The sequence below is a fragment of the Cuculus canorus genome, chromosome 18, assembly GCF_017976375.1.
Source record: "Cuculus canorus isolate bCucCan1 chromosome 18, bCucCan1.pri, whole genome shotgun sequence".
Taxonomy (NCBI): Eukaryota; Metazoa; Chordata; class Aves; order Cuculiformes; family Cuculidae; genus Cuculus; species Cuculus canorus.
In genome coordinates, this window is record NC_071418.1 from 1,576,267 (window position 1) to 1,598,813 (window position 22,547).

Genomic DNA, 22,547 nt, shown 5'->3' on the forward strand with positions numbered 1-22,547 from the left:
AATTCTGCAACGGAAGCACCATTTAGGGGAATGAACTACAGCCAAGAAAACAGGAAAAAAAAAGAAAAGAAACCCTTTGCCTTTACTTCTTTTTCCAAGAGCTTTTTTTTTTTTTTAAAGTCATTGTAGATAGAAAAAATAATACGTGATCAGACTTTTCCTTCTTAAATTGCATTTGGATTCATAGCTTGAAGATTTCATCATAGTAATTCCCCAAATCCCTTTCCTAGAGAGTTTATGCCTGAACATCTTTATTGTTGGATATCATCTGAGCCTTTTTCCTGCCATGCTATCCTTTTATTATAATATTCTCTATTCTTCTTCGCAATCTGACTAAATCCTATTAGGGGAGGATTTCCTTAGAGTTAAAAGGGAAAACTGATTTCCACACTGACCCAATCCTAGCATCCAATTAAAACAAACAAAAACCAGTAAGCTCAAAAGGTTATGCAATAAAATAAACAAATTTGAAACAGTGAAAGAAGCTCTGAAACAAAACAAAAAAGTCAGTGTGACGTTAATTATGCGCACATTCCTCAGCAAACAATTCAAAATTAGATTAAGAACAACTGAAATTTAGGATTGAGCATAACTTGAGATGTCCTTGAAGGCAGCGACATCTGACTGAAGCAGCTTGGGTAACAGCAATCATTAGAGGAGGCACAAACCTAGTCCTGACCTGCTCTGGGAACAAGTCTCACCTGTACGCTCTCACTGATGCGATTAGCCAACACGATGCAAGATGAGTTATTTGTTTGTGCGCGCACGTGTGTGCAGGCAAAGGCAGAAGTTGAGCACAACGTTGCCATGGATACGGTGTTCTGAACAGTGCTAGTAATTCGTGGATCAGAACACGAAGACGAGTCATCTTCCCCAAGATTTCATCAACTCCTCAATGCCTCTCAATATTTAACTTTCCTGGAGCACAGCCTCTGCTCAGAAATCAAACGCAATGCCACACTGACTATTCTCAACAGCAGTACCGGAACACTACGGTGCCTTCTTATGTTATCCATAAGACACTCAGTGTTTCAGAGCCCACGGGCAGGATCTCCCTACTCATTCATTCATCCTCCTTAAGTCAGCTGCTCTGATTTCACCAAGAGATTGAGGCCTCATCCTGCACAAAAGACGGCTTCAGCTCTTTAGCGGAGGCTGCAGGACAAGGTAGTCTCGGGAACGCCATGCAGTTCCGCTTTGCCGAGTACCCTGCAAGCAGATCTGAAATGCTGGAGCAGCTTGGAGGGAAGAGACGTGCAGCACATTCCCAGTCCCTCCAACTCCCAATGCTATAGCAGAGAACCTCTACAGCCAGCACTACTCTGACACCAAGGAAGGTGAAAGGAGGAACAGGGGCAGGGCTGCAGGCCAGATGAGGACCAGTGGCACAGAGGGGAAGATTGGCTGCTCTAAGCAAGTCAAAGCATGGTGCGAGATTACAAGCACAGATATCACAGGAGCAGTTGGCTCTTTTTATGGTGGTTCTTTTGCATAGCATACATTCAGAACCTCTATATTACTGCCAAGCCCTCTCTGCCAAAATATCCATGGATGAAAAAGGAAACATTTTCACTTTCCACATGGAAAGTTGGACCCTTTACTAAGAAAACAATCCTTCAGCATTATATAGGTTCCTAAGTAGCAATCACTGAGTTTGTCAAGTTTAACTACACAGTCAAAGCAAATCTAATATATCACCTTTCTATTTACTTTATATTAGGCCAAACCACCTCAGTTCAAGTTAAGAGCAATTCAGACCAGCAGCTTCGTTCAATGTTTCAAAACACTTTTATCTGAGCTTCTGCCAGAAGATAACCATGTTTGCCAGATAATTTATGTAGGATATAATTAATTTATAGTTATTATCTGGAGAAATTACTCAAAATATATTCTGTGAGACTCAGAATAGGTACACCTCAGCAACAGAGAAAATACAAAATACTTTGTGCGCAGAAGTAGGTGGAAGCTAGGGAAGACAATGTGCAAAAAGTCACGCTGAAATTTTGCTAGAGCAGATTAAACCATGTGTATTTTGATAATAAAACATCGCTAGAATTCTTTAAAACTCATGCTGAAACTGAGCATTTGGAGAAACTAGTGAACACCACATGGAATCTCTGCTAACCCTTCCTGAAGAACTCGAATGGAGTTTGCAAAAGAACAGGACCTCTAACATGTGAAACAGAAAAAAGTTGGGGTACAACTCTGAACTCAAAGGTCAAACCCCGCATCCTTATAAAATGGACAATATGTGCCTCAAATAGAACCGTAATCGAGACAAAGCAGCTGCTCCGTAACAGCAGCCGCCTGCAATTCCTGCAGAGTTCTTGCAAGCAGTGAGCAGCAGTGTGCCTCGTTAGCTGACCGGCCGTATTTCCTCTGCCGGACACAGAAGCACCTAACCGGGCAGCTGCAGGACCTCAGGAGGGAAGCCTGAAAGAGCAGCTTATAACCCTGCAAGGAGTTCGCCGTGAATTTCAAGAGGCTGTCCATGAGAATGCAGGTCTTCCCTCGAAGAGCTATCAGAGTCTAACAGCAGTGACACCCTTTTTTTATAACAGCAGTTACAAAAAAAGTTTCCTACTCTGGATTTAGCACTAAAAATCATTCTGAGGAGGCCCCAGAGACTGCCTTTTCCTCAAACCTGAACCAGATTAGTGTTCTTCTAAAAAGCGAGGGGATAGCATCCAGCCCATCTGCAAAACACGCTTAGAGCGGGAGTCTGGCTTCCTATGAAACACAGAACCTTGCAGCTGGTTGATACCAAAACGGCGGTAGCTTAAGTAACTCCACCATTGCCAGAGCCTAGCAGTACATTAAGCGGAAACAAAGCACAAACAAAAGAACAAGACAGACTTTTAGGTAGACTGGCTAAGGCTTATTTTCCTAAAGAGATTACTGGTTCCTCAACAAGGAAGATTTTTAGATAGGGCAATACCAAGTCTAGGGTGAGCAGGACTGGCAAATAAGCCTATACAACTTGATTGGGGGCGGGTGTTCTTGCATACTTTTCTTTATTGAAGGGGTGGGTGGAGAAAGGAACTCTTTAAGAACTGCTTTCTTTTTCTGCCCAACTTCCCATTTTCCTGTTCTTCCTCTCCTCCCTGCAAATACTTGGCAACAACATATTTTTAAGAAATACTCTTAATTAACCATTACATAAGGCCAGTGGTATGATAAAAGAACAAACTTAAGGAAACTGGTTTCCCTAAAAGCAGGAAGACAACTCTAAACAAATGTGAGAAGTAACTAGTTTCTCACTCTGTTAATGTATACTTATATACAGTTGAAATTGGTCAGCACATTATAGCATAGATTGTTTGAGCATAATAACTACTCTATAAGCATAAAAAACTTGGTCAGAAAGAACAAACAATGCACAGCCAAAACACAAAATAGAACAATTTAATGTTAATTAGGCAATAAAGACTTATGCAGGACATTGCTTTAGTGCATTGGTGAAGGCTATGCTCAAGTATTGGCAAAATTTAGAATAAAGTGTTTCAAAGGCGAAAATTTGCTACAAAAAATACCCCATTATTAACTAACCAAACTCCTTGCCCCTAAATAAGCACATTCTGCCCATAGGACGATGATCCAGAACACTCACGGAAAGGTTTCGAATCCCTCAAAATGCTTGTTGTTACTCCTGAATCAATTTGGGATTGAATTCAGAAAAAGCTGTGACTGAGAGCTCAGAGCTGAGCTGTAGCTTCACAAAGGCCTACCAGCACCTACCACGCAGATGGGCATCGCTTTCTGTATTCAGACCTAACCCCAGAACCACGACAGAAGCATGCACAGATGGTAGGTATTTGAGGCCAAGGTCAACACAGAGGTCACCACAACCTTCCAGCCAAGGGTTTGTGGTAAGACACATTTACTGTAATCACATATCCTTAACAGATCGTGCATTTGCCATAGAGGACTTCCACGGTGATATTACATTTGGTGCACAGCCTTTGTTTTCCAAAGTCCATTAACATTTTACGCTGCAAGCTTAGTTTTAGCTCCGGATGTTGCCTTTAAGGAAACAAGACAATGGAATTAATTTCTTACAACTCTTCTGCATGTAAGCTGGCCAAAATAACTTTGTGCAGTAATATTAGCTTGTCTCCTACAGAACTGACATCTTGCTGTGCCTCCGAGCATGACAAAAAAAGGAAATTCAAACATGGTACCAATTTAAAGGAAACATACTGTCAGTTTTCATTAAAAACAAATAAACAGAAACTCCAAAGCTAAACATATTGGGACTCCTGAAAATCAGAACCAACCAAACTTACTTTTTTACATAAGCAACTCACCTCTATCTGGAAATGTGCCTTCCACTCTTATTACAAGTAAAATCTCTGCTGGAAAATTACAGAAATGTTTTTTGCTGTCTCTTCATGTGCTATGTATGACAGCATTTTGTCTGAAGCCAGTTTCTGCTGTTTGCCAATGGTTTTGTCCATAGCCTCTTCCCCAGGGGGTTTCACACAAGAGGGAAGACTCTTTCATAAAGAAATATATCAAATTAGCAGGCATTTTTGGAGGGGTGTGTGTGATGATTAATATGTGAGATATCTGAGTTTCAAGAAAACTTGCAAATCTGTAACAAATTCCATTATGTTTCTACAAAACCCTTACAGGAGCACCTGGAAGAAGCAAATACTTTGCTTTAAATACTGTGTTATTATCAAAAAAAAAATCAATTTAAAAATAAACCCCCAAAAAACACCAACCCAACCCCAAAGTCTTCAACACCTGAATTCATTCCATGCGCTCAGAGCCAGATTCATCAAAACATCACACACGCCCAGCGTGTACTGACTTACCTGAGAAAGGAAGGTACGCAGTAGGAGTTTGCAGAAGTATCAAAAGCCTTGCAAAATTAAATCAAATTTGAGCAGGTAAGAGAAATGAAAGCCAGTGGGAGGGAACTCTTGGACACAGCATCATTACTGCCACAGTCATGGAGCTCTTCAGGGAACAACAATGAAGAGGTCTTACTTTCAGTCTCAGCCCTTCTGCACAGGCACAAGCCTACACACTCTCAGAAACAACATGTAAACTATGCTGGTGGCACAAACAGTAACTTCCATATGGGAGAGTAGGTACCTCTGCTGAGCTTCCTTAAAACTCCCACTCCATGCTTCCTCAAAATCATCCCAAGGCAGAAGCAATGCCTAAAGGTCACTGACCTACCAAGTTCAATTGCTTTTTAAAAGGAACATATTGTTTCAGTTCCCATTTAACGTTCCAGATTAAACTCTATTATTGCCTTTTCATTCCTCTCCTTACGAGTCAAAATCAGACTGCTATAAATGAACATGACAAATAAGCACAGATTCTCAAACCTGCAAAACAATCTGAATTTAAAATACAGAAGGCTGCCCTGCAGCTCTCAGTTTTAACTGGTTTTAGATGTGCAAAATCACAAGGGCTGCCACCCACATTTTAAATCATTAGTTCATACTGGATCACTTTTTCACACGCAGGAGTCTCTACCATAATCAGCATATGCTTTGTAGTAGATTTTTTTCTTTTTCTAAAGCCGCACTGGACAGAAATTGCTATACTTTAAAGCATTTCCAGCAACAACCTGAAAGTGAAACTGGTTTATCGGGTTTACTGCTCCTCACACGAAGAACAAAGTCACAATAGAAGCCAGTCATAGAAATTATAGAGAAGTGGGAACCGGCTGCAAAGAGTCCTGAACTTCTGAAGTGCTAAAGTTAAAGAACACAGCGCTTAAAATGAGGACAACTGGAAAAGCACAGCTTAAAGAGGAAGTTGCTGAAAAAACAGCACTTCTGCGGATCGCTAAGCGATCAGTCCGGGATTATCTGGAACTTTTCACCCCCGCTCCCAGCAGGAAGGAGGAGGGGAGGAAGAGGAGCCCCCGCCAGGATCACAACAAAGGGGCCCCGCCGCCTCCACATGCCCGGGGCTGACAGCCTGGGGGGGGCCCAGAACTACCGGGGGGGCTGGGACCGCTCCCCTCCCACACAGGCTCCGGGAGGGGGGCCCAAAACAACTTGGGGGTGCTGGGGCTGCCTCCTCCCCCCCCCAAAAAAAAACCAACCTCGGAGTGCTGGGGCTGCGCCCCTCCCACCCAAAAACCAACCAGGGGTGCTGGGGCTGCTCCCCTACCCCTCAAAAACCAAGCTGGGGGTGCTGAGGTCGCTCCCCTACCCCCCAAGAAACAACCTGGGGGTGCTGGGGCCGTCCTCTCTCACACACGGTCTGGGGGTGCCGCCTCCCGAAACAACAATCTGGGGGTGCTGGCGCTGCTCCCCCCCCGGTGCCGCCCCCTCCCGGGCTGCGCGACTCACCAGGTCCTTTGTGTTTTCCATCAGGCCCTCATGGGCAGGACCCGCCCGCTGCCGCTGCCCCCTCCCCTCGGCTCGGCCCCCTCCGCCTCCCCCTGCGCGAGGGGCCGGGCCCGGCGGGGCAGGAGGCGGCCTGGGAAGTTGAGGCGCTCCCTCAGCCGCAGCCGGAGCCCAACTGCGAGTGCCGGGACATCAACAACATTAGCATAGGGGCCCTGCGCCTGCGCTGCGCCCGCCCACCGCCGCGCTCATTGGGCCCTGAACTCTTTTGGGCCCCCTTGCTCGCCGTACTCCCCCGCCTTTGGGAGAAACGATTCAGGAAATGGGGAGGAGCCCAGAAGCAGGGCAGAATCTAGAGGTATAAAAGCAGCCCCACCACATCTCATTGTGCTTTCTCATGGGATGGTGGCACGTGTAAGGCGGGCATCGGGGCGCCGGCAAGAAGGGGTCGTTGTCCACACGGGGTGTGGGACCCCTCTAGACGCGCAATGGAGCGGTCCGCATCACGTGCGGCGCGGGGTGGCGGGGACGAAGGAAAGCAAAGAAAGACGGTCACGTGACGGTGTCTTAAGGTGGGGTCACGTGGGTCGGGGCGCGAGCCTATCGTGCACGGATGGGCGGGGCAAGGCAAGCGGTACCAGGATGTCGCGTGACCGGGGGCCCGCCTTCCACTTCCGGTTCCGGTCGCGGTGCCGTAGGTAGGGATGCGGCCGGCGGGGGCGGCTCGGTCGGGCCGCGCGGCGGCCGGGAAGAAGAAAAGAACGAACAAAACAATCACCAAAATAAAGAAAATGCGGACAGTGAAGAAAAAGGTGAAGCAGCCGCTTGTGGAGATAGCGGAGCGAGAGGCAGCGAAGCAGGCGGCGGCGGAGGCGGCGCGCCGCGCCCGGAACCTGAAGATGCTGTCTGGGAGCACCGGCGCCGAGCGGGACCTGGAGGAGCTGGTGTTCGGTGACAGCGTCAACGTGGAGGAGGACGAGCTGCTGCAGCGCCTGGCCGGGCCCCAGCGGGTAGGGCGTGGGGATGGCCTGGCACGGGGGGAGGGAGCGAGGGATGGGCCTCTTCCTGCTAACACAGCCCCTTCGGTTGTTTCCAGCTGAGTGCCGCAGAGCAGAAGGGTTTGCGGGGAGACTCCAGCGATTCAGAAGTAGAAAATGAAGCCAAAAGTGAAATCTTGTCTAAAAAGCCAGCCTGGGTGGATGAAGATGATGAAGCTGAGGAGAAGTAAGTTCAAGTTTGTACGTAGGAATTACGTCTCATGCTTGAGATTGAATGTACATGGCATTGTTTTGAGTGATCCTCATTTTCTGTGTGCTTTTTCCCCCCTAGTGTTGATATGACCCATAGGTACAGGAAAGATTTCATGAAAAGTGATGCTGAGAAGACCCTTACTAAGAAAAAGCTAAAAAGAAGACTTGAAGAACAGTGAGTTTTATTATTGCTTTTGTGGCTAACTTTAATAAGATGAGATAAGACATTAGTGTGATATTCAGAGTCGTTCTGTACTCAATGCATTGATTTGAGTTGTTTAAAGACAGTGCATCTTATGGTATTTAGAGTATTTTTAAATCAAAAATGATAGTAAGAATAGTAAAGTGTGCATGAGTATTGTTTAGGCTGATTTGTTTAACACTTATTATCGTAGAGGTACACAAACTAATGTGTCTTCTGGGGAGTTGTACGAGGAGCTTTTTATATAGATATTGTGTTGTAAGCGGAACGAAGGAAGAAGTTGGCTTAGTATGGTAAATAAGCAGGAGCTGAAATGTTAATATAGTCAGACTGCAGAACTGTAGATGTGTCTGGCTTGTCTTGCTATCAGTATGTATTGCTCCAAAGAACAGCATTTTACTGTTCGTTATCAATTTTGCTTCAATTTTACATTCAGGAAGTCAGCAAAACACAGGAAGCTGAGTGAAACTTTAAAACTGGTGTAGTGTTCTAAGCACAAGTAATCCTGGGGAATTGTAACTACATGTCTTGTAAGTGCTTAACACCTGGAAGGAGAAGATTTTCAAAGAAAACTTTGTTTTTTCTCTCTTTGCCCCTCACCTTTCTTTTACAAGGTTTCAGCGAGCCATGGGAGGAGTTCCTGCCTGGGCTGACTTAGAAAACAAGAAGAAATCCAAAAGGACTTCAAGTGATAGTAAGTAAATCTGTGAGTATTCTAGTAAGTGGTTCTATTTTTTAGTTTTCAGCTTCTTAGAAAATAGCTACTGTTGGTGTTTTCTCAGTTTTGGTAGAGTGATGATATGCTGGATAAGTCAGCTTTATTCCTTCCTTTAGTGTGCTTTGACTTGATTTGTTTGTGTAAGGAATCTGAAGGTTTTTATGTGGGAGTGTGTGTGGAGTTACCCTTTTCAGCGTGTTTTGTTTTAATTAGGTGACAGTGATGAAGAGGATGATCTGCTGTGCAGAACTGGCAATTTCATAACAAACTCAGAGTCCCTGCCAAAAGGTATTTTGAAGGTAAAGGCAAGCCTTAACTTTCCACCTTGGTTTGACCCATGCGCATACTTTGACTTCTTTGTTGTTATTTGGGCAGTAAAATTAGGGATCCTATGACTTTTCTCTTTGTTTCTGTAACTGGAAACTGGAGAGTAAAGAGTTGGATTGATTGGATAGTCCACAACATGAAAGCATGAAACAATAAATCAAGACATATTGTTTAATGTAAGAATTATTTTGTGTACTCTAAAGTAGCATTTTGCAGTACGATATTCATTTCTGCATAGGAAGGGTGGAATTCTCCCACAGCTCTGAGGCTACTGAAATGATCTTTGAGAACTTAAATGAGTTTCTTACACTGTCTCATTTCAGATAAGTCAGAGCTCCTTCTAGATAGGCTCTGAGTTTCAGAGTTGGAAGAAAGGCTAGCTGGTTTATGTTCTGGCTGCGCTGAAGCAATTTTCTGTGTCTTCTGCTTATGTCTTGCTGTCTAAAAGCTCGTCATAGGGATTGAGATCTTGCTCTTGCAGGATAGAGAGCGATTAAATTGGCTGTTCGTCATCAAAAATGTGTCAGTTGTATTTTTTTTATCAGCTTGATCTGTGTTGTAGATGGGGATCTGCTTGCCTGCTAATCAGGAGCGTTTTGCTAATGGAAAACTGGCCACTGTGCAGTTCCATCCATCTGCTCAAGTCGTCATGACTGCTGGACATGATCGATCGGTGTCGCTCTTTCAGGTGAAGGATTTCAGTCTATACTGTCTAAACTCCTACTAATATACAATGGCCATATGTTTTTTGATGAGTAGACCTGAAATAGCTTTGGGTTGGAAGACTTTCTTCCTGTGCACACAGGTGTTGTCTGTTGGTTACAAGGGAACTTGTTTGGTTAAAGGCATCTTGTTAGAAGAAATTCTCAGCTGTGACTTCATACCAACCACTTACAGAGCATAGGTGGACTTAGTGTATCAGAGTTTTCAGTTGAAGATTTGTTTTCAAAAATGCTTTGTTTTAAGCTTTGCAGTGAGCTTTAAGTCACTTGTAAAGCCTGTAGCATGAGGAGAGGTCTCCTTTCAGTTAAAACTGTAATAGTGCTGAGAAATCATTTTGGGGGTGGAGAGACTGTGTTGCAGCAGGGAGCTGCTCATCCCAGGACTCTCCTGCCCTGCTCCTGTAAAAACTGAAGAGCTAAACTGTGTTTAGGAACTTCCAACACAGCTGCAAGAAACGGTAAAAGACACAAGATGAATCTGACTCTCCTGCATGGCTGCTGGAAAGAACAAAGCAAATCAAATGTTCCTGTTTAGAAGAGCATAATAGAAGTGATTGTTTGAACAAAGCATGGGCAGCACAGTGGAGGTTAAGAGGTGTGAAGTATATCCAGGAAGTGCCTAAAATATAGTGAGGAGCCAAGGTTATTGGGAAGACAGGAAGAGATTATTGCTCCAAACAGGTGTACGTGTTACTGTGCAAGTCTTTTGTGATAATATTAATGTGATAATCTGGTTTTTTTTCAAGGTTGATGGTGTAAGGAATCCAAAAATACAGAGCATCTATTTAGAGAACTTTCCAATCTATAAGGCTTGTTTCAGTGTCGATGGAGAGCAAGTTATAGCTACTGGGACTCACCATAGACTGTTCTTTGTGTATGACATGATGAGTGGAAGCATTACTCCTATCGAGAAAGTAAGAGGTACGTTTTATAGTGCTTTAAAGTGTCTGGGCATAGTTGAAGCTGTCCCATATAGAGACGTCATATGAATTTACTTTAAAAAGAAATGCAGTGAATTATTGCAGGTAGCATTTTTAACTTCAGGAATCTTTATTCAAGTATCTTTAGTTTGCCTGGGTATTAGTTAATTGCAATAGATAAACAAGGTTGAGCTGGAGCTTTACTGTGACAACGTATTAGAGAAATAAAAAGCTGAAGTGGAGCCAGGTCTTACTTATTGATACCGCTGAATGTTGAGGAAAATGATAAATTATGCAGTTAATTCTGAATCTGTATTTGAAGGTGTGGAGGAAAGATTTCTCAGGAACTTCGAAGTCTCTCCAGATGGATCACTTATGCTTCTAACTGGAACCTCAGGTTACTTGCACTTGTTGTCAATGAAGGTAGTTTTCTTTTTGTGGTTCATGTAGCTTCATTTCTTCGTACCTTTTTCCTTTTGAATCTGCTTGTTTATATTTAATTTGGAAAGCAATTTAAATTCTAGTTGAAATGAAGTTATGACGCATACTTAGACAGCTGTGAAAAATGAGTTCTTGCATCAATTAACTATAGCTTCAGAAAATTATTTTGGGCTGAGGATTTTCTCTGAATGTGCAGTTCTCTTCGGGACTGGTGGAGCTAAGGGCAGAGTTTCATGGGGGTTTAAGCTGTCACTGGAAAAAGTCATTGGTCAGTGTTGTGTTTTGACTGATTGCATGAACCCTGTGCTGGCAAAAGGAACGGCTTCTGCATGAAAACAGGCATCTGAGGGCGGAAGAAATGTAGGACTGCTTTTTTGGGAACAGCGAAAAGTGCATGCTGGTGTACCATGTTCATGAATCATCCCATCTGCTGTGATTCATAATGCGTATAGAATCTTTTCAGTGGAATTTGAAAGTGCCATGTCACAGCAGCTGGGTTTACTTTGAATGATTACTAGGAAAAATAGTTTTTAAAAAGAAAGTTCGGTTCCCTGTTGCAATACAGACCCTTCAGCGAGGGAGCAAATGAGTGTTTATTGAACTAGCTGAAGCACGGTAATAAATTGATCGTGGACTCATGAGCATCAGCTCACGCTCTGGTCTATAGGCACTGAAAATGTTGATGCTGTTCTAATGTCAGTGTAGCTAACTGGAGATTTTTGTGGGACAGGAGTATGGAAACGACTTTTCTACAGACTTTTGGGAGAGTCTTTGTCACCATTGTTGTTCTTCATCCTACAGACAAAGGAGCTGATTAGCACTATGAAGGTAAACGGGAGATGTACTGCATCTGCTTTCACTCCAGACAGCAGTAAAATATATAGCTATTCAAGTAAGTATTCCCCCAAACAGCACTGATCATAATTCCATTGCAATATAAGTCACTTACTATTTTACAAAGACAATTGAGACTTCTGCCGGTAGCTGATCTAAATACAATCAAGAGGTTGATCATTGAAGAACAGAGTTAACTATTTTAGTATGGCTTTAATTGTTTTTTTTTAATATCCTGTATTTCATGATGATAAATGAGCTAATAGTTGTTATAATAGCCAATAGTTGTTGTCTTGTTTTACAAAGTAGAAAGACATGTCCTGTGTATATGGTTTCTATGATCTACTTTATTCTGCCACCAGAGGAAGGTGAAGTTTTCATTTGGGATGTCAGAAGCAGGAAGTGTCTACACAAATTCGAAGATGAAGGGTGTTTGGAAGGGAAGTGCATCGCTGTTTCAAAAAACAACCAGTATGTGGCATGTGGGTAAGTGACTTGGATTTGGCAGCTTCTTCCTATCTTGCTTTGAAGCTCTTCGGAAAAACTTGTTGGTGGTTGAGAGTGTAGAAGCATGGAATAAGTCTGGATTTAATATAGTTAGAGGTGAATAGATGAATATTGCCTGTTTCATGGTAATAATTTAACTTGTTCCATGTATATTTAAAATACTTTGTATACTTAATACAAGTATGGCTTCTAATGTGATACTGTTGCCATAGGTGGGTTTAGCACTTAATTTTGAAATCACACTGACTGAAATCACAAATTCTGTAATACAAATGTAGAGTCTGAGTTTTTACTCTTTTGTAGTTCTCTCTCCTATATTCCTGATCTGGTTCCTGCAAGGTAGCATGCTGGCATTTGAAGAGATGTCTCAGCTCAAAGACACAAGCTTGAAAGTGTTTCTCCCAAGTATACTTCCCGAGATGCAAGGACAGCTAGGGTGTTGGCTCTTTTGAGCGAGACTAGCAAATACTGCAGTACAGGATGCATTTGCTTAGCCCTCTGTAGAAGAGGGTTTTAAGTAGACTTCTACAAGTGTAGAAAAAGAAGCTTGAAACTATTTCAGAATCTTGTGATAAGAAGCTCTCATTGCTTTGAATTCATTCTGTGTAAGACATAGGGTTATCAAGACGCTCCACGGTTAAATGTGTCTCTTTACACACACCCTCCTCCCAGGTCCCTCTGCTAAGTGCTGTTCTAATCTCAAATAAAAATCAAGTTCCAAACAAAATATGGCTACAAACTCCAGCAAATAATGGGAAATTACATTTTTAGTTGCATGGTGGCTGTAGATAGCGAGGTGATAGGTACTGTAGATGTTACTTATTGGTATCATCTTTGTCCGTTTCTATTTTCCAGTTCAGCTTCTGGAGTTGTTAATTTATATACTACTGATGTTTGTCTCAAAGAAAACAATCCTAAACCAGTTAAAGCCATAATGAACCTGGTTACCTCTGCTACATGTGTGACCTTCAATCCCACCACTGAAATTTTGGCAGTGGCTTCCCGTGAAGCTGATGAAGCTGTCAAATTGGTACGTTCAGCTGCTTCACTGCAAGGTTTTTTTGTATCTTGATCAAAAATGTTCCTGGCGACAGAATAAAACTGATACTGACTAGATACGTACACTGTGAATTTGCTAGACCAAACAGATCAGGACAAGTATGAGATACTGTACATTTATAAAGAGAATTTTTTGTTGGAGGGATTTGTTCTGAAAATAACTTTTTTTTTGGTCTAGTTTTACCCTTAGTTTTTCTCCTTTTTAAGATGCCCTTAGTTCAATGCTGTAACTCAGCAAGAAATGTGAATTTTCAGCATCTGTTAACTGTAATGGTCTTATTGTGTGGTGGTTTTCCAACCTCATTCAAATTTTGCTCACCTTGTGAGAATTCTGGCCAATAGTGGAACTATTGAATTAATCTGAGGGCTTGGAAGCCTGTTTGTGCTGCTTAGGTGTAATTAGTTAAGTAATAAATGAGTTGCCAAAGCTGGCTTCATAATGTGTTCCCTGTAGTTTTTCTCTGGTAGAACTCTTGATATAGAGTGGTGCAAGATAGATATAGAATTGAAATTTGAACATAACTTTGACCTTTTATTTTAAGTTTGTGCTTTAATTTGAATTTTAGTGGCTTTTCCCTAATTATTATAACTAATGATCTGTTTCTCAATAGGTACACATTCCTTCATACACTGTGTTCTCAAACTTCCCAGTGTTCAGAAGAAAACAGATTTATCTTGCTCAGTCTATGGACTTTTCTCCCAGAAGTGGGTATTTCTCTATAGCAAATAACAAAGGCAAAGCTTTGTTATTTAGGTACGTATTAAGTTAGTCACATTAATCCCAGATAATGTGTTTATACTCTGTAGGGTGGGGCAGATGACTGGTAAATGGTAGGGTTGACTTTGATCCGAATTTCATCTGCTGACTTGTGTGGAGCTGGCTCTGTTCTGGAGAAGGAGCCTTGTTTAGCATCTGCTTATAAAATACACATCACTGTGGACGTCCCTGTCTGAATGGTCCTTGTCCTTCTCTGAAACAACTGGGGTTTAAAAAGCTAGATACTGGATGCTCTCATTATTAAAAAAATAATTCCTAGGGTTAAAAGATGATCTGGTTTTGGTTTTAACAGTGTCTGGCATGGATTTGTTCTAGTTGTAAAGGCAGGGTGGATATGTCTTTGGAAGAAGGGTGCCTACACCCTGGCACAGGTTGCTCAGGGAGGCTGTGGAGCCTCCATCCTTGGAGATACTTACAAGCTCTCTGGGCGTGGTCCAGGGCTGCTGTCTCTGGGGGGCCCTGCTTTGGGCAGGGGGTTGGCCAGGTGACCTCCAGGTCCCTTCCGACCGCAGCCAGTCTCTAATCCTGTGGTCAGGCTGAGGGAGGCTTGAAGGCATGCAGCATGTGCTGGGTAGTGCATGTGGCAAGGCTTTATGCCCTCATAGTAAACTACAGAAACAGATGTATTCTCTCACCAGTTTGCAGTTGGATTTGAAAATCCTGCTTTTAAAATGTGCAGTTCCCAGTTGGTGCTTTGTGTCTGACCAGTTTAAACTTATAATTAGTCTTTTTGAGAGTGGAGAAGTGTAGGGTTTTTTCTGCTGATGCGGTGGAGGTAAGAAGCAGTACTAGCTCAGCAGGAATATTTCTTGTTTTAAGCAAACTATGATACTTTTTATTTTTAATGTGAGATTTCAATGATTTATGAAGTCTGACAGGGAGAAGTTACAAGAAGACTCATGAGTACGTTTGTAAAAACGTGAATAAGTATTGTGGTTTGTCCTTTATTTGAACCTGAACTGCATATTATAATGGCATTTGAGGTAAATCTAGTATGTGGGTGATTGCTATCTCCCATGTTCTGGATTAGCTAAGAGTATTCCAAGTGACATTACTGAATACTTGTTGGTTCTTTATGGAGTTCAGTCAACAGGTTACTGAAAAATTCTATGTCTCAATTTTTTTTCTTCAGACTTAAACATTATTCAGATTTTTAAAAGAAGATACAGGAGAAAATGGATCAGTAACTAAGGTAACAGTAGCACTAGAACTTTTGTCAGTATTGTCTTGAGGAACCTTATTTTCATTCTGCCACCTCCACCTCTTCATAGATGGCACAAGAAGTTCTGAATGGTGTGTGATCTGAAGATGTTCTGTCCAGGACACAGGCGTAGTGGGCTCCATGTGATGGGCAAGTGTCAGGCTTGTCTTGTCAGCCTCAGCTTTGCTAATGATAGTCTTACAGGGAGCCAGTAGTTCAACTAGACTCTGCTCAGTCCTGTTGATAGCAGTTGTAAAAATCTGACTATTTTTAAATCAAAGTCATAGGCAGTGTTGTTAAAAACAGCTGTAGGCTGGCAGATACTTGGCTTGATCCTGCTATGAAGTCACGTAAGCGAGCCCACATGAGTCTCTACAACTTCAAATTTAGATTACATAAATCACCAAGTTTGAAGTGCAGAAATGATTTTGTCGTACGTGTTAACCTCTTCTTGGGAAACTGGAAAGGCCCATAGCCTTGATGGCAATACAGTAGTTGTAGTAGACCAGATGTGTTAATGATTGGAAGCAAAAACCCATTTAGATTAGTCTGTAGGTGTGTCCTCTGCATGTTGAGGTTGCATAAACTTTTGTGATGGCTAAATGTTTGGAAGGTGCTAACAAAACTCTGTACTGATCTCTCCCCAGGCGTTGCACCCTGCAGATAGGAGAACGCTGACAAAATCAAATGAGTTTTTATATTTTATATGGAAGTTCAAAAATACTAATATCTGTTTGTGAATGTTATTTCTTAATAAATGTACCTGATTCCAGGCAAGTTGTTTCAACTTTTTCCAATGTTTTGTGTAAGCAAATGACAGAGTAGATTTTAATGGTTGGCATTCAAGCTTATTCCTTCAGGAAATGCTTACATAGCCGTAGGTTTTATAAGCATGTGAACTATTCCAATGCTGCAACGAAAACATGGGTTTTCTGTGAACTGTAAGCTCTGCTCCGTGTGTTTAGCTTGAGCTTATCCATCAGCCAGGTTCATTTGAGGACAGATGGGAAGCAGCACTGTGCTCACTAGGGGAGCAAAGTAATCTGAGACCCTGTTGAAGTGGGTGTTGCAGTTCAGCCCAGCTGGAGCTTGAAAGTAGCCTGAACCAAAAAGTGGGTAACAACACCCATGGCTGTGCTTACTGCCTCCTGTATGTCACACACGCAACTGTATCTAATGTGGCTTTAATTCTGAGAAACGAAGACCCCATTCTTGTCTTTCTGTGAAAGCAACGCATCCAGACTATGAATACATATTTGATTTTTAAATCAGTTGGAAATTCAAATCCCATTAAGGTCACCTAGCAAGGACTGCTTTAGAGCTGCTGTTGCTGGTTCTTCAGCCAGTGCCAAATACCTTGTTCCCAAGGGGCCACCTCTTTCTTTTTAAGTATATGAAGAAAAAGTTGACTAGGAATCTGCTACAATAAAAACCTTGCTTTGAGAATAACCTGACTAATATGTCTGCCCACTTCACACGAGGAAGATGTTTTGGGCAGCAACATCAAGAAGCAAGGTGCTCCAGTCATTTAAAGCCTTCAGTGCAAGTGGCATTACAAAAAAGGGACTGAGCATGAGAAAAAAAGCTAATTCTAGTGCCCTGTCAAACTTTTTAAATAGACAGGCTATTGTTAAATTCTTGTCATTTTTCTCTAAAAAAAATAGTATGGTTTCATGATGTAATGCGTTTCTAAAAGGGCTTTGTAAATGAATTGTAAGAGGAGAACTGATTTCACAGCTTTGGTAAAAGCAAGATATGCGCTGGAGGTGTTAAATTGCCTATAGTGCTTTACCTTATTGCAGTGCTAAACCTAAACTAAAGACCCTGCTAAGGAAAGGTTAAATGCTATCATAAGTGCACTTTATTAAGATGCTTGTTGTAGGACTCTTCTGTTACAAACAAATTAGCTGATATTTGGCTGGCACTGATTTGAATTTCAGAGATCTGGATGCTGAAGCTGGTTCGTGACTTCACTAGAGGGCAGCACTTAATCACACATTTGGAAACGGCTGCTTTTGTGTTCCTGAACAATTTGTCCTGTGCTTGTTGGGGAGGTTTTGGATGTGGTTATTGACACAATTCACCCTTTTTTTTAATAATCTCTGTGTTTCACCGTTAGGGGGTTTAAGTAGTGTGACTTCATCCTCAAAACTATTAAATAATTTTAAATCAAAGACTTCTGAAAAGGTAGCATTTTAAATATATTGAGTCTTTTACCAAATCTCACTGAAGTGTTTTAACATCATCTAATTTGCCTGTCCTGAGATTATGTCCTTCTTTGCATAGTGACTGTTTTTCTACTTTACCTATTAAAATAAAATTAATCCCAAACCCAGTGATTCAAAGCCATACAGCAAGTACTTAGCAGATCTAGAATTGGAGCTTGAGAATGAGTGGGTTCCTGGGCTTGTTTGGTTAGTGTAAACACAACCATTTCTGATATTCTTCCTTGCCCATCCTCCTGACTTTTGGATGCAAGAGGTCCAGGTTGGATGGAACAGGAAAGTGCATGGAGAAGGTATTATAAGACATCCCAAGGTGCTGTGTCACCACAATTGCAAATAGTGGAAGGAAGGAAGGAAGGAAGGAACATGTAAACATTTCTGTTTACAGATCCGATGGTGTCAGCTGCGAACATTATGCTCTATTGCAATACAAGAACGTTTAAGCTTTGTACTAAACATCTTAATTCTGCTGTTGCATTTTTGCCTTCTGGAAGACAGCTTACTACCTCACTCTGTGTGAAATAAGGAAGACTTTTGCCACGAGAAAAGGAAGCCTCAGGGTGCTTGCTGCGTTCCTCAGTGGGTTTTCAGCAATGACACTTCAGTCTGCTAACAGGTCTTAAAGGCTGGATGATAGTTGAAACCAGTACTGGTGTGACCAGGGATATTTATTTGGAATGGGATGAATTCTATTATATACACATTTAATGGTATTCTCTCTGAAAAACTCAAGTCTCTGGGTTTGCCATGTGTTAGAGTACTTGGGCTTCTGACCTATTTAAAACCTCTTTGTATTTAATTCCTTTTTTCCCTAGCATGGCTTTTTTCCCTAGCATGGCTAAGCTGAAATTCTTTTAATGAATTATTTCTATGCTTTTCCTCTCCTTCCATTCTCCTTGGCAAAATAAATTTTATTGATGTAGCTCATTAAATATTTATCACTGCAGCCTTTCCCCTTCAGGCTGTGATCTTGTCCGATTTTGCAAGCTAAAGAGAATGTGTCTGGTTATTGCTTAGAAAGGAAATCTCCAAGAAAAAGAAAGCCAACTAGATCTTAGAGTCACTCTGGTTATTTAGAAGATTGAGTTTGCTATGAAGTCTGTCTTGAATCTCCTGCTCTACCCTGCTCTGGTTTGAGAGCTGTGTTTGCAGCGCAGGTGGTTTAGCAAATTCTTAAAGGACTGAATGATTTTTTTTTTTTTCCCTGCTGTCTCTTTCAATATCCAGGATTGCTGCCCTCAAAATTATTTAGGAAGTTAATTGTCTTAAGTCTCCTCCATGTGGAACTGTTCCCCAAATGCTGGCTAATCAGACAGCAGATTAGTTTCTCCTCTCTGGACACAGTGCTGAACCCATCTAGTGGATGTGGCAGTCATAGCATGCCTGTAAAAGAAGCTGGTTTCTCACCTAAGGATTTTTCTCCAAGTATTTGAAGAAATACAACAGTGATCCTTTAAATCCCTGTTGTTTGCTGTGATTTGTCAGATCTGTGGGGAGGCTACAGAGCTCTTCTGGAGGATGTCTGAAATAAGCCTGTACAGGATGAAATCCTCAGTTACTGCTGTCCGTGTCTCCAGGAGTCTGGCCAGTGTCCAATCTGCTGCGCTGCCGCTTGCCCTCGTGCAGAGTTCTGCTGTATTTATGCTGCATTTCCTTTTGGATAACCAGCAGCAGCCACGTGCTGGGCACTTAATGAAACGTTACTGTTGTCGTTTGGGTTTCTTCTGTTGAAACTGTGGAACAATGGCTGTGTTTTCTGAGTGCTCAGAAGTTTTTTTGCCTGTGTTTGTGTCACAGTGAGAAGGCAATACAGCCTGACTATTTTGGGATGTTTCCATTGAGGCAGTTTGCACCTGTGTTTTTTCTTCCAATAATTAAAACTATGCAAGTTACACATTTTATTAAATTACTTTGAGACCCCTAAACCTGAAGGAAATCATGTAAGCTGCTCAGACGCTTTGAAATGGCTGCAATACGATTTGGTTTTCATAATTGATATTGTAAAATGTGCCTGAGATCTCTGTCTTCGCAGTGTTCTGTTTCGCACGTAAGATTGCCTGCCATATGAGGCTTCCATCTTGTGCGTGCAATATCGAATGCTTTATTATGCTTAAACAGATGGGAGGAAGAGTTGAAGCAGAGGGGAGTTTGGAAATGTGGTGCAGGAGCCCTTACTTATAATTGCTATCCGTTGCTATTCTGCCTTGTCAGGAGATTAGGGCTCTGTATTTATCACGGGTTTAGTATCTACTCAGTTGTGTTTTCAGCCAGTTTCTGCTGAGTTGAGACTGACTTAAGAAATTAAACCTAGCAAGATGTTTTTAACAAATTGACGTGGGTAAGAACTGAGGAGGAGTTGAACTTTGCCTAGAGGAAAGCTGGGGAAGGGCTTTTGATCAGGGAGGGCAGGGGTGGGATGAGAGGAACGGTTTTCAGCTGAAAGAGGGGAGATTGAGATGAGATCTTAGGCAGAAATGTTTTGCTGTGTGGGTGGGGAGGCCCTGGCCCAGGTTGCCCAGAGCAGTGGTGGTGCCCCATCCCTGGAGGGGTTCCAGGCCAGGTTGGATGGGGCTCGGAGCCCCTGATCCCGTGGGAGGTGTCTCTGCCCATGGCAGTGGGGTTATAACTGGATAATCTTTAAGGTCCTTTCCAACCCAAACCATTCCATGATCCTATGATTGGTCACTAACACTTTGCATTAATTCCTTGTGTGTGAATTCCGCAGGGTGTCGAATTTGTACTGCTAAGAGTGATTCTGAACACAATAACTGTTCTACTGTGAGACAATTGTTAGCGCTCTGCCCTCGCTGCAGATTGCTTTAGTTCAATAGCAGTAAGTGAGAGGGAAGATCACTACACTGTGAGGTAAAGCAATTGTAGTTTGGAAATGAATGGAAAGGTCTTTGATAATAGGGAATTCAAGGTTACATTTAATTGAGGACACCCAAGAAGTGGCTGGGTAAGTATAACAGGAAAATGATACGGGATTCATGAATAAGAGACAAATTTGTGTAAGTTAATTTTGTATGTAACAGCCATTATTGCTTATAAAAATATGTCTACATTAACACAAACTAGTCTTTCATCTGCATAAATTTTTCCAGCAGTGTCAAGCCCCCAGGCTGCTTCTGGTAACTACAGAGGAATTCATGGGCTGTCAGCTCTCAAACCAATTTGTGCTGGAGGATTTCAGCCATGTATTATGCCACATACTGAGATGAAGCTATAGAATAAAGTGATGTGTACCAATTAGGATTAATTACTGTAAAAGATTGAGTATTATGGACAGATACTTGGCCAAAATTGAGCAAATCTCCAGTTAAAGTTTTTTTTCCTGAAAAAAAATAACATTGCTTGACTGAACAATGGTGATTTTCTATCCCTAAATTTCCCTTGACCTATTACAACTGCATGTAATGACTTAATCTAACGTAATTGTGGAACAGAATAGGGGCTGTGCTGGGATCTCCCGAGTGTGCAGGTTTCAGTGACAGACAATCTGAGATTGCTGTTTGCAGTGGAGTGGAAAACTTCGGTGTTGTGATTCTTATTCCTGGGTTTAGTGACGTGCAATGTCAGCCCTGATAGTGAATGGGTTCCTCTAAAGGTACTGAGAAGTTCAGTAACACGGGTCATAATGGGAGCAATCAGAAGTTTCAGATTTCACATAGTTAATGTTCCTTAACAGCCCTGTGTGACTCCGTGTGGGTCTAAGCTGCTGGAGATTTGGAAGCCTTTCTGAAATCCATGTCTCTAAACACCACCCTTCCCCACTGCAGGATGGGGATTATGGATCTTATTTTCTCCTGGCTTTTGAAGAAACACTGCAGCTCCACACTCATCTCTTAGGAGTGTAGTGAAGCTGAATCCCTGTTTTTAATGTTCCTCAAGGGGTTTGCATAAAAGGCACAACAAGCACAGACCAGCGGAGGTGCAGGTTACTGCTGTTAGAAGAGGAAACCAGCATTAAACTCATCCTGTCGTCCTTAACCTAATGGCAATTTGTAGTTGCTGCAGGCACAATGTCCTCCTCATAGTCATGAAGGCTCTGTGGAAATCAGATCAGTGTCTTTAAGCCCAGCAGGGCGAAGGTATGGAGAAATGTTCATGTGTTCTTTGATTGTAATCATCTGTGCCTGCAGCCCCTTCAGTGTGGACTTCCAGAAGGGCTTTATTGAGGTGAGGAATCATGCATAGTAAGTGAAATTAAGCTTTTCTCATGGGTGAGGGAAAGAGGTACAGAGGTGAAATTAATTATGTGCTGAGTCAGAACTGGGAATTTCAGCTTAGTTTCTTGATTTCCTGTCACTTTTTTTTATTTAAACACTAGATTAACTTGTCTCGTTGAGCAATTCGCTTTGTTCTGTCCTTGCATGTACGCCTGTTATTTCCTTTATTACTGACTTACAGTTCTTGAATGGTACTCAAGGTGTTTCATTCATTCTCCAATTCTCCTCAGGTACTTAGAAGTGACTCTGCTTACGAATAAGGTATTTGGATTTTTGCAAAGAATACAAGTTTGGTGGGAACTGACACTTATATCAATGTCATGTTTCTAACTAATCAGTCAGCTTTGGCAGGTTGCTGTGGAAATTCTCTTCTTACAGAAGTTTGGATTGCTGCAGAAAAATTCCGTCTTGTACGAAAATTCGGAGGTTCCCGTGTCTCTTTTGGATGCCGGTGAAGATGCAGTTCAGGAGAGGCCTGTGGGAAAAATAAATGCAATAAAATTGGCTATGGGCAAGGCCATGTAGAAATAACTGCCTTTAACTTAAACTTACGGAACTATCATTCTCTGAGCATCTCTGATAATGCCAGAACCGCTTTTCCTGTGAGAATTTTGTCTAAGGTCCTAGACACTTTGTGACCATCTGTCTTTTCTCTGTATGAGAGATGTTAAATAAAGCTTTTAAGAGAGATGGAATAAACATCTCCCCAAATTGCTGAGAAGTAAATTTTTACACAAAGCCTGAAGGAGACTTTTATATTAGCTATCTGGTTTCTTCTCAATAAAGTGAATTCCAGTGATGTGGGGGTTAGGTCCAA

General features: G+C 42.1%; 2 protein-coding genes across 10 annotated transcripts in view; one reads left to right on the plus strand and one right to left on the minus strand.

Annotated features, from left to right (window-relative positions):
- MBTD1 (mbt domain containing 1) overlaps positions 1-6,542 on the minus strand; it is a 30,259-nt gene extending 23,717 nt beyond the window's left edge. For 3 of the 9 annotated variants that reach the window (XM_054083506.1, XM_054083505.1, XM_054083511.1), the window contains exon 1: positions 702-1,209. In XM_054083506.1, coding sequence (XP_053939481.1) covers positions 702-809 — 108 coding nt within the window. In that variant the 5' untranslated portion in view covers positions 810-1,209. Of the gene's footprint in view, positions 1-701; positions 1,210-3,738; positions 4,024-4,307; positions 4,497-4,820; positions 4,966-6,320 lie in introns of those variants that run through there. The other 6 variants (XM_054083504.1, XM_054083508.1, XM_054083509.1 and 3 more) reach the window with 6 other exon arrangements.
- A 437-nt stretch (positions 6,543-6,979) lies between these two features.
- On the plus strand, positions 6,980-22,377 carry UTP18 (UTP18 small subunit processome component). The gene is made up of 14 exons (XM_054083513.1): positions 6,980-7,327; positions 7,414-7,541; positions 7,647-7,742; positions 8,384-8,463; positions 8,701-8,786; positions 9,377-9,502; positions 10,283-10,457; positions 10,779-10,879; positions 11,699-11,789; positions 12,094-12,217; positions 13,094-13,268; positions 13,909-14,051; positions 15,208-15,267; positions 15,924-22,377. The coding sequence occupies exons 1-13, from the start codon at positions 7,022-7,024 to the stop codon at positions 15,230-15,232; spliced, it is 1,656 nt and encodes a 551-aa protein (XP_053939488.1). The 5' UTR covers positions 6,980-7,021; the 3' UTR covers positions 15,233-15,267; positions 15,924-22,377.
- Positions 22,378-22,547: the final 170 nt, after the last annotated feature.